At 43.4% G+C, this 12,110-nt stretch overlaps 1 protein-coding gene across 1 annotated transcript; it reads left to right on the top strand.

The window, feature by feature from the left end:
• Positions 1-1,492: 1,492 nt before the first annotated feature.
• On the top strand, positions 1,493-11,370 carry MRPL45 (mitochondrial ribosomal protein L45). The gene is made up of 8 exons (XM_006744892.3): positions 1,493-1,642; positions 2,719-2,896; positions 3,720-3,837; positions 6,559-6,657; positions 8,422-8,470; positions 9,922-10,071; positions 10,525-10,698; positions 10,892-11,370. Exons 1-8 carry the CDS (start codon positions 1,508-1,510, stop codon positions 10,976-10,978), a joined length of 990 nt encoding a protein of 329 aa, XP_006744955.1. The 5' UTR covers positions 1,493-1,507; the 3' UTR covers positions 10,979-11,370.
• The last annotated feature ends 740 nt before the right edge of the window (positions 11,371-12,110 follow it).

Genomic DNA, 12,110 nt, shown 5'->3' with positions numbered 1-12,110 from the left:
AGTGATCTGGGATGTATTCGCTACTATGTAAAGCTAATATAAAACTCAGTGATGGAGGAGATAATCTCGGATAGAGTTTCTCAGCATTCTGTATTAATAACCACTCATCATGGAATGGAATTTCCTCACTTCGGTAGGGAGACCGGTAGAAAAAAATTCGCATTTTATTTTCTGGGGCATAGAGTCTGTTAAGAAATAATGAGCTATCTCTCATTTAAATGCTTAATAATATACATTCTTTTAACACATACATATAGCACCCTAATTTCATGTCCCTATTAATGTGTCATGCTATAGGTTCAGTGCTGTGGCTAGAACTGTGGGGATATTCTTACCCTTGAATAATTTACAGTATAATTGAGAAGCTAAGATTTAAGGCAATACAAGTGATCCTGAAACCCAAAAGTAATCTTTCTCCTTTGATAGTCCGTAGCATTTTATCTGGACTTTCGTAACAGTGCTATTCCAGCCTGTAAGCTCTTGTATGTGCATACCACAAGCTCTTAACTCATTGCAAAATAGGTAAGTGCTCAATAAACACTAATTGGCAGAATAAGATAAGAACCTACAGGTAAGTGTGGGAAGTGTTTGGCATTCAGCAATCATGACAGCACTGGATTTTCCAGGATGATCCCAACATCATAAATCCTTTAACAACCGAACGTGAAGCAGTACAGCATAGTAATTAGAGCATGGTTTCTGGATTCAGTCAGCTTGGATTTGAATCCTAGTTCTGACAGTAATTAGCCGTGTGACCTTAAATAAATTACATGCTTAATTTCTCTGTGACCCAACCTCGTAGGTAGGAGTATTACTCTTGTTTGCAGTGAGGAGTGATGAGTTAATATATGCAAAATGCTTAGAAAATTGCCTGGCACCTGGTAAACATTTCTAAAGTATAAGCTATTATTTGTTATGATTAAACCCATGCCTCTTTCCCAAAAGGACAAACAATAAATGTTTTTGTCAGTCCATGTGTCTTTTGCTTCAAAAACACAGTATTATGTTTGTCCAATAAACACAGTAGACATTAATCTCTTTAATTTGACGGTAAGAATTTTCTTCACACGGTTCACATTGGGAAAAGTAGCGCTGTTTAAGGTTACATAGCATATTGAGGTCAGATACAGATCCAGAAACCAGTCATTTTCGTTCCGTGATCAAAGTAGATCAAAGTAGGCACTGAAGAAAAACACTTGTCTCCGAAGGGCAGTACCTCTTCATTCTTTGGGGAATGCAAGCAAGGTGCAGCAACATCCCTATCTCCACAAGCATGCAGCAACTCCTTGCGGCCAGAAGGCCTCGAGCGCAGGCGCAGTTCGCGCCCCAGCGCTCTCTGGCGCGTGACAGCCGTGCGCTCCACCCCACCCCCAACGCCGCTAAGTGCGCACGCGCGCAGTCCGTTCTCTATCCACCCCCACAACGCGCACGTGCGCGTTCGCGCCGCTCACACTTCGGCGGAGGGCGCGCGCCCCGGAAAATTCCACACCCGGGGAAGCTCCACCCTATGCGCCCTCTCTCGTGCCCTCGGCTCGTAGAGCCTAGTCCCCATCCCAGCGGCCTTTGCGGCACCAAAATGGCAGCCCCCGTGCCGCGGGGGTTGTTTTGTTTATCCAAAGCTTTAGGATGGTGGTCTCGTCAGGTGGGTAGGGACCGGGTGGGGAGGATTCTAGGGGCTGGAGGAGGCCACAGAGTAGAGGGGAATACTCGCTTTGCAGCTGTCCTTGGTGGGCTTGGACGATACAAGTCACACCTAGTTAGGAAGAGTTTGAGGTAGACGGGACCCAGCTACTGAGCTAAGTGGCGGCGTGAGGAGAGCCCCTTAAAGGCCCCACGAGGACGAGCAAATTCTCGGGGATGAAGTTTCTCCAGTTTGCTTTGGGTCTATGTGGCGGGGGAGGTATTAAAGGGGAAAGAAGTCATGGTTTGGAAGCTGGGCTCGCTTCCCCTTGGTTCTTAGGCATGCGCTAAATTGAACAGTTGGAAAGGAGGGAGTTTCATATCGTCACTGTACTGACAGTAAAACTCACGGTCAGAGAGAAAAGAGGTCTGGCTTTTAAAGACGTTATTGATCTTTTGGGAGCTAGAATGACAGAATGAAGTTTACAGTTAGGCTCCCAACAGAATGAGCAGGATGTAATCCGAGTAAATATAAGGGAGATGCCAAGAAGAGGACTTTTCTTATGCTTTAATAATAGCATTGCTCTCTTTTCAGTGTTGGGTTGATGTTTAAGTTTCCCATGGGACTGAAGGTTCTTTGAAAGCAGAAGCCTTGCTTTAATCAACTCTGCATCCCTGGGACTTGGCATAGTCGTGTACTGCGGAACGTACCAGAGGAAAACCTTTAGATTTTATTTATTTATTCATGAGAGACAGAGAGAGAGGCAGAGGGAGAAGCAGGCTCCCAAGGAGCAGGGAGCCTGATGCGGGACTCGATCCCAGGACGCTGGGATCATGACCTGAGCCGAAGGCAGACGCTTAACCGTCTGAGCCACCCAGGCGCCCCAGGAAAGCCTTTAGTAAATGTTGAGTGGTGTTAGTAAAGGTTGCTTACAGGCTTCTAGTTAAGACACCCATGAGTGTTTCCCCGCTGATACGTGGCTTTATAATTGTTCCTAAGTCATTCTTTGGCTGTGCCCTTTCTGTCTTTGCTTAGAGTTTGTTCAAGGTAGATTTCTTTCCAGGTCACCTTTATCCTAACCTTTTCCTGTCTTACAGCCAGTCCTGGTGACTCAGTCCACAGTTGTAGTTCCAGTGAGAACTAAGAAACGTTTCACACCTCCTACTTACAAACCCAAATACAAATCAGAAAAGGAGTTTATAGAATTTGCCCGGAAAGCAGGTCTGGTCATTCCTCCAGAACGCTTGGAGCGTCCCCTACATCTGGCCTGTACAGGTGAGGCATGGTATTTCTGAGACCCTGACTGAATCTCCTCCTGTCAGAGATATTCTGGAAAATGGAATGATTTAAACCATGATTGACTGTATTTAACTAACTACAAAATCAGCTCAGCCCCAATAATGATTTACTTTGTGTGTACCATATTTGAAAAATATTTATTTATTTTATTTTTATTAAAAGATTTTATTTATTTAATTTACAGGGAGAGACAGCGAGAGAGGGAACACAAGCCGGGGGGTGGGGTGGGGGGGTGGGCGAGGGAGAAGCAGGTTTCCTGCCAAGCAGGGAGCGCAATGAGGGGCTCTATCCCAGGAACCTGGAACTATGACCTGAGCCGAAGGCAGTCGATTGACCAACTGAGCCACCCCTAGTTTATTTATTTTAGAGATAGAGAGCATGTACGTGCACATGAGTGGGAGGAGGGGCTTAAGGAAAGAATCTCAAGCAGACTCCCCACTGAGCTTGGAGCCCTACTTGTGGCTGGATCCCACAGCCCTGAGCTGAAATTAAGACTCAGATGCTTAACTGACTGAGCCACCCAGGCGCCCTTCATGAGGTCATCTTTGATCTTGTTTACACACCTGTTCTTAGAAGGCAAGGGTGAAATTTCTCCATTTTGTACAAGAAGAAATTGATGCTCTGAGAGAAGACTTAAATTATCTTATTCTGTTTTTTTCTAATGTAACAGAGTTCCCTATATGTGGAAGTCTACTTTATTGGTCTACTTTATACCACAGTACCTCTCAATTTTATATGACCTCAAGATGACTTTTTCCTCAATTTTTCAATGCCTTCTTGTTTTCTTCTTTCACTACAGCTGGTATCTTTGACACCTACATTCCTCCAGAAGGTGATGCTCGCTTGTCATCTCTTGCAAAGGAAGGATTGGCACAGAGAAGTGAGCGATTGAAGAAGAAGGTGGCCTCACAATTGTCGTAGGTGTCTGGGACAACTGGGAATTAATATTAGAACACAAATTTCTTGTTGCTATTTTATTCCAGAGAGGCCATCTTAGGTGAATTGGGTTGGACATAACTCCTTTGATAACTTGACAGTATATTTTTCTCTGTAACAGAGTTTAATTAATGTAGAAGAATATGGGCTTTTTGATTCTTAGCCTCTCAGCCTTCATTGGTATTTTTGTCACATCAGTTAGGGAGGTGACTTAGAAGTTTGTAGAACACTTTTTTGATCACATATATTAAAATTTTAAATAATGATAAAAGCATATTTATATGGGAAGTACCTTAGAGTTTGAACTACAGAGAATAAAAAGCCAAAAAGGGTCAAAAAGACAGACCTGTTTTACGGAGCTAACTAGGTCTTAACTAAGGAGCAGAAACCAAAACCTTCTTAGTCTCTCTCTTAGTTGAAAGGATGGAAACATTTAGTATTTGTCACTCAGAGGTTCTTTGGGATTGTTTATAGATTTCTGTGCAGAAGCATATTGAGTCTTTATTAATTCTTCATGTAGCCATGAATTTATTTCTCTAAATACAGATCTTATATCACTTTTCCATTAAACCTCTTTTGTGGCTCTCTATTACTTGAAAAATAAAATCCAGACTTAGTGGTATTCACAGCTTTTTGTAAATCTGGCTCTTGTCTTCCTTTCCACTGTCATCTTCTTATTCCACTTTTCTCATCCTAAATCAGCATTTCCAAACTAATTGCCAGTTCCTTGACAGTGTTGTGCTGTGATTCTGTGTCTTTGTACATTCTTTCCTTTGCCTTGAAAATGTCTTTTTTCTTCTTTACTTGATAACTCCAACTCATTTCTCAAGGACCAGTTACGCATCATGTCTGCTTTTAAGCCTTCCCTGACTCTTTCTGGAGCTGCCTGTACTGTAATTGTAACTGTGCACCTACACTTACTATTTTTTTCTTTTTCTTTTTTTTTTTTTAAGATTTTGTTTATTTATTTGACAGAGAGAGACACAGCGAGAGAGGGAACACAAGCAGGGGGAGTGGGAGAGGGAGAAGCAGGCTTCCCGCGGAGCAGGACTCTGAGATCATGACCTGAGCCGAAAGCAGATGCTTAACGACTTGAGCCACCCAGGCGCCCCTACACTTACTATTTCTGATAACTGATTTCCTCTCATGTATTTCTCTCCGGGATTGTGAGCTCTTTGGTGGTAGGGTCCATGATGATGATGAACAAAGCACATGTGGTTTTATCATGGACTTATCATATAGGGGAGGAAAACAGCCATTAAATACTGATTGCACACAATTAAATAATTACAGGTATGGTGAAGTATGAGTGCTATGGGATCACATGACAGGGAAAGAGAACTTGGTCTGGGAGTTCAGGGAAAGCTTCCCTGAGAAAATGACATTTAAAGCTGGGACCTAAAGGATTGCCTGCATTTAGCTAGGTAGAGGGGTGTTGTGAGGAATAGCATTCTAGGAACACAACAGCACAAGCAAGGCTCTGAGGTGGAAAGAATGCAGAGGGGGTGTCAGATTTTGTCAAATGCTTTTTCTGTGTCTGTTGAGATAATCATGTGATCATTGTCCTTTATTCTATTGATATATTGTGTTACATTAATGGATTTTTGAATGTTAAGCCAACCTTGCATTCCTGGATAAATTTCAGTTGGTTACGGTATTTCTCATCCTCCAATATATTTAACTCTTTGATTAGATCAGAATTCCCTGTTTACATTATTATAACTATGAAAAAATACTGTTGACAGCTGAGTCGTGCAGTACATTATCATGACTTTTCCTGCATTTTTTTTTTTTCTGGAGCTAAGTTGTGTTTTGTTTTTTTTCCTCATTTGCTTACAGAACCTCTAGTTGTATAAATTTCTTCTCAGCGCATTGAAAACATTAAGTATTTTATTAATTTCATCTTCAAGAAGAAATCCCTCTTGACCTTTCTTACTTGTTTCTCTCTGGACTGATTGCTCTTTAGACCCACCGTACATCTTGGGATCTACTTTTCTCATCCTCCTGATAACTCCTTTTGTCTCGCTCTGGTGTTGTATTCCCTGTTTCCTGGATTGTATGTCAGTCTCTCATGGTTTATGCTGTTATTTTGGTGGAGCACATTCCTCAGCAGCTTCCTGAGAAGGGGTGCATAGTAGATACATGAAATCATTCAAGTCTAAGAAACACTCTTTTACTCTCCCACTTCATTTATAATTTGCCCAGGTGTGCAATTCTGAGCTAAAAATAATTTCCTTAATTAATAGCACTGCTCCATTGTTTTTCTAACTTCTAATGTTGCTAGAGTTAGAAGCCTGATGTCATTCTGATTCTTGAGCCTTTGTGTAAAACCTGTGTTTTCTTTCTTAGTGCTTATAGGACGTTTTCTTTGATGCCAGAATTCTGAAATTTCACTATAAGAAGCCTTGGTCTTTCATTAAAATGATTGATGTGTGAATTAGAACGTTGAATTTACAGAACTTAGAACATTCAGAAAACAATTATTGAATAAGTGGACAGACATTAATGACAGTTAATGTAAGTTGTGAGTTATGGATATTATATGAAGTTTTTAGAAATGATTCTTGGGGTACCTGGCTGGCCTACTTGGTAGAGCATGCGACTCTTGATCTCCGGGTCGTGAGTTCAAGCCTCACGTTGGGCATAGAGCTTACTTAAAAAGCGAAAAAAGAAAGAAATGATTCTCATACTTAATTTTACAGAATCCGGAAGATAAGAGAACATGATCCGAACTTTAAAATAAAGGACTTCCCTGAAAAAGCTAAGGATATTTTTATTGAAGCTCACCTTTGTCTGAACAAGTAAGTGAATTCTATCTTATACCTGTTATGTTTTCAACAGCTGTTATTCTAGGCACAGGGTTTTTTTTTTTTCCTTTGGTTAAGAGTTCTAGAGTGACCTAGATAAGTCTAGGTGTGTGTTTGAGCCAGCCAGGCGGCCCTAGGTTCAGTTTTTAATGTTAATTTCTTATCTTAGGAATTCTTACATCATATAGGTATCATAAATTCTGTGTCCATGTCTGAGTATAACGTGGGCTTAGGACTTTCATTTTTTTAGTCCCCCCAACTCAGCCCCAGACAGAGAGAAGCTTTATCTCTCTACTATTTTTGTAGTCTTCCTTTGTTGCAGGTGCAGGACTTGAAAGTCAGAGCTTCGAGCAGAGATCTCAGTTCCAACTCCCTGCTCTTTGAGGGTTCAAGGATTTAGGAAGAGTGTTCCTAGCCATCAGATCCTATTTCTAGATCCGTTTAATCATCCCATATGCTGTCATGATGTCAGGTTGTGTTCTTTCTATTCTGGTTTTAGTTCTCTTTCCTTTTAGCATCTAGGAAATTTACCTTTCTTGTGAGCTAGAGCATTTTAAAATGTATGTGTGTCTGCGTATATTATATTCCATCCAACATTTCTAGATGTTTATAGTGGGAGTAGTTTCACATGAGCTCAGTCCATTATGTTGGCCAGAAGTGGATGTCTTCCTTTTAATTTTTAAGTGTAAGTTCTATTGTAAATGGTAAGTGAATTCCTAGACAAGGGAATTTATTTCTACTGAAGATCTCTAGGCTAGGATAGTGAGAAGGAAGAGTTCGTTGAGAGGTGCCAGGCCTGGTGGTGGTTGTAGCTGTCATCAACACTCAGGTTAGTCCAGCCTAGTCTAGTCTAGAGCTACAGTGGGGCAAATGGCTTGGGGGAAATGACCTTTTCTGTTAGGAGTAGAGGTGCAAGGGAAGCATGTGGACAAAACTCATCCCTTACCCACTCTGGGATTAGGGACAAGATTGTTTGAAGGAACAAAGATTTAAACTTCCCAGGAGTTATTAAACTGTGGGGAAAAGTCATGAATGTGTATCTGAAAGACACTAATTCATGCCTGATCTCAGGTTTATTTGAAACCCCTCAGCTAGGAACCTTCTAAAATCCTGTATGTCCAGGAGCTGGGATTTGCTGTCTGTTTTCTTACTATTACTGCATAGAGTCAGCATGACTAGGTCACTCTGGTAGCAGCAAGGATTGGGGGAGGTGGGGGGTGGGGTGGAAGGAAAGGACCAGAAAAGACAGCTGCTTATCTTTTGGCTAGGTTCACAGACTGTGAGATGTGGGACACCTGGCTGGCTCAGTTGGTGGAGCATGCGACTCTTAATCTCCGGGTTGTGAGTTTGAGCCCCATGTTGGGTGTAGAGATTACTAAAAAAAAAAAAAAGTGTAAGGTGCAAGGCCAATCCAGTTGGTATTGATGATGTGTCTGAGGTAAGAGAAGATGAGATGAGGTTTTGATTTTTTGTGATGGATTTGTGAGGGTCTCTTGCCCTTCTTAAGGATGTATGGTAATTTCTGAGAAATTTGTTTCTGCTCTTGAGTTTCAAACATAATTTCACTCTGCAGTTAGATCTCAGGGTCTTTTAACCATGTTCATCTTTATGTGCTCAGGACTTAGCATATTACCTGGCTTATTGTAGGCGTGCAGAAAATGTTTGTAAAAAGAATTATCCATTTTGAGGGCCATTTTCAACTTTCAGAAGGGGTATCATAAAGCAGGAGCCAGTGATCTATATCTTTTTCTTTTTTAGCTCAGACCATGACCGGCTTCATACCTTGGTAACGGAAAACTGTTTTCCGGTAGGTGTTCAACCTCCTTAGAACTGTGGGATGCCTGAATGGGCAGATTCTAGACATCACCTCCGGTTTCTTAAGAAGGATCGGTTTTGCAAGTACAGGAAGTTTAAGGCAAAAGCTGAGGTTCCTTTGTTTTTGGCTCAAAGGTCCTGACTTGATATGGACTTTGGTAAGGGCCCTGCGGATGAGGAAGGAGGAAGTCCCACAGCAAGCAGCACTGAAACCTCAGGCTATGCCCCACTGTAGCTCTAGACTAGACTAGGCTGGACTAACCTGAGTGTTGATGACAGCTACAACCACACCTCAGCGTGTGGGCCATATTAGGCAGCCCTCTGTGCACCTACAGTATAATAAAGGATCTAGCGAGCATTCAGGAGGCTTACATAGTGTGTTAACCAGGGTGCTAGGTACTTGGGGAGATGCCCCAATATGGGGACTTTGTGGTTCAAGAATAAGAACTTTAGGGATGCCTGGGTGGCTCAGTCAGTTAAGCATCTGCCTTCGGCTCAGGTCATGATCCCAGGGTCCTGGGAGACCAAGCCCTCTCCCTCTGCCTGCCCCTCCCCCTGCTTGTGTGCGCATGTGCTCTCTCGCTATCTCTGACAAATAAATTAAAAAAAAAAAGAATGAGAACTTTAGTTTCTATCAGTTCAGCCTCATCTCCCTGTGGTCACATACAACTGATGTGGTCCTCGCAGGCTAGCCTTTCTATCCCTGTAAAATCCCATTCTTCAGTGCTAGCAGGCGGGGGGGATAAGACAACATATACGCAGTGAACAGATATACATGCAATAACTAGCAGGTTATAAAAGTGTAAGGGAGGGGGCGCCTGGGTGACTCAGTCGTTAAGCATCTGCCTTCAGCTCAGGTCATGATCCCAGGGTCCTGGGATCGAGCCCCGCATCGGGCTCCCTGCTCGGCGGGAAGCCTGCTTCTCCCTTTCCCACTCCCCCTGCTTGTGTTCCTCTCTCGCTGTCTCTCTCTCTATCCAAAAAAAAAAAAGTGTAAGGGAGGGGCGCCCGGCCGGCTCTGTTGGCAGAGCATGCAACTCTTGATCTCAGGTTGTAAGTTCGAGTCCCATGTTGGGTGCAGAGATTACTTAAAAAAAAAAATCTTTAAAAAATAAAAAATATATTTAAAAAAGTGTAAGGAGGGGGTAATGGTGTATTAGATAAGCTGACATTTTGGAGTGTGGTTTTCACTGATTTGGAGAAGTTCCTTAAGAAGGTAGGTGGGTCTTGAGTTGTTGATTTGGGTCATTTCGAGGTGGGCTTAAGCAATAGCTTGATCAAAACTGAGGAAGGAGAGAAACGGCAGGCACAGGAAAGCATTTGGTGGGATATGTTGTGTGATGGCTGTAGTATTGATGGAGGTGAGAACAGGTGTGGAAGGACGCACCAGCTTTCCTAAGGGAAAGGAAAACCCCAGTTGACCTTTTTCTCCTCTGCCCTCAGGACATGGTCTGGGACATCACATATAAGACCGTCCGCTGGAGCTTCATAGAATCTTTAGAGCCACCGCAGGTGGTTCAGGTTCGCTGTTCGAATCTGCTGAACCAGGGCAACGTATACGGCCAGGTCACTGTCCGCCTGCACACCCGGCAGGTAGGGTCACCAGTCTGCTTTCCTCCTAGCTTTTCTTCACTCTCAGGTCAGCTACCTACCTCTGGGGTCCTGGGGACAGCCTCCCAAGACTGGGCTCTAAGGAAAGGTTCACCATGGTCTTCTTTGCTCGGTCAGTGTGCCCTACGCAGTGCTAGATGTTAGCTCTGCTAAGACAGGTGTGAGGATACTCTCTCCCACCCTTCCTGATCCTCCCTCTCCCACCTCTCCAGCCCTGGTCAAAGACCCTCCAAGAGGAAAGTGTCAGTAGTTGATCACTTAGTCTAGATTCCGAATTCCGAAATAATTTGTCCTGTCCATTAAAAATTTTTGTTATGGTTGTTTTAAAATGGTTTTGTGGCATAAAAAATAAAAATAAAAACAAAGAAAAATAGAAACAAAACAAGAAAACCAGCTCTGAGTACTAACAGACCAGATTTGCTTTCATCCTTGCAGACTCTGGCCATCTATGACCGGTTTGGCCGGCTGATGTACGGACAGGAAGATGTGCCCAGGGATGTCTTGGAGTATGTTGTGTTTGAAAAGCACCTGGTAAATCCCTATGGGAGCTGGAGAATGCATGGCAAGATCATTCCCCCATGGGCACCCCCTAAGCAGACCATCCTTAAGGTAAGCGTGATTTAAGAGAGCTGGGGCAGTGCTTATGCCATCTTAAGCCACTCCTGTTGGGCTCCACCTAGTGGAGAGAGGGGGTGATGCAGCACCAGGGAAGGGGAAGCCTCCATGGAGGAGGTGAGGGTGAATCTCTTCTGCGTAAGTCATGGGCTCAGATGGTAGGTAACTCAGCTTCCTGCTCTTTCAGACGGTGATGATCCCTGGGCCCCAGCTGAAACCCTGGGAAGACTATGAAGAGCCACAGGGAGAGGCCCATAAGCCTCAGCTATCTTGATGGCAAAAATGACTCCTGGATTGAAACATGGGTGATGAGGTGACTAGACGCTGTGGAGTCTTGGAGCTGTGAAGTCCATCATCTCTCCATCATGCTGTAGAAAGATCTACCTTTGTCCTTTCCTCTCCTGCTCGGGTGTTTCCAGCCATCTCCTTGGCAGCCATGGCTGATGGCTGGTCCCAGGTGGGTGGGTAGCTGATGTGCACATCCATGAACCCAGTTCTTTTTTTTTAAATTGTATGTCTAGCTTCTGAGTCTCAATGGAAAGTATGTTTTGGATACCTGTTTTTTCTGCGGTGGAGACCGTCAGGAGCAAACTGGCAGAATTTTCTTTTTAATTACAATGCAGGGATTAGAGTTTGAAATAAAACACTGTCAGGGTATTGGACAAACTGTGGTGAGTTGTGTACCTGTCCCCGGGCTTAGGCTAGAAGTAGACCAGAGGGCAGAAATGGAAGATGGGCTGAACTGTGAGTGATGTGGCTTCCAAGAAGCCCAGACATGGGAAGAATAATTAGTGTTCATTGAAGATTCAAGGTCTTTTCTCATATGCTGACTCACCTAATCAGCATTTGTACTTCATAGAAGAATGTAAATCCAAAGAAATCATTTATCCTTTAGCCTTTGGATTGTGTTGCTAATTATCAGCTGCATCCTGGTGTGGTCCCAGGAAGCGTGGGAGGAGGCAGGGGCCATGGAGGAGGTGATACATTTGGGAAACCCATCTGTAAGACTTTGTTCCCTGATTTCTAGCACCTCTTGGAGATGATGACTGTTCTTTCCAGCCCCCATTGGTAAGGCAAATGTACTAGAATATGAACCTGTTTTGAGTGAAGCAGCCTCGCCCCTCCTTGTTCCTGAGCTCTAGCTGGGCTGTCAGGAGGAGGATGTGGGACTTGATCTGCTTAAGTGTCCTGGGTGGTCTGAGGTATGACAAGGGAAATCGCTCTGTACCAGCAGCAAGCTTGGCTTGTACTATAACTTTCATCAGCCCAGTGTGGGCTCCCCTTAAAAAACAGGACCTTAATTGTCATACTTTCTATTTTCCCAGCCTAGAATTTTCTTTTAATGAGTCTGTCATTTAGGGTCAGGATTAATCTGTTCTGACCTTATCCTGAGAGCAGAATCCAAA

This window comes from Leptonychotes weddellii, chromosome 15 (assembly GCF_054177405.1).
Source record: "Leptonychotes weddellii isolate Sample4059 chromosome 15, ASM5417740v2, whole genome shotgun sequence".
Taxonomy (NCBI): Eukaryota; Metazoa; Chordata; class Mammalia; order Carnivora; family Phocidae; genus Leptonychotes; species Leptonychotes weddellii.
The sequence above is the reverse complement of the archived record's forward strand: the minus strand, read 5'-3'. Positions and strand labels throughout refer to the sequence as shown.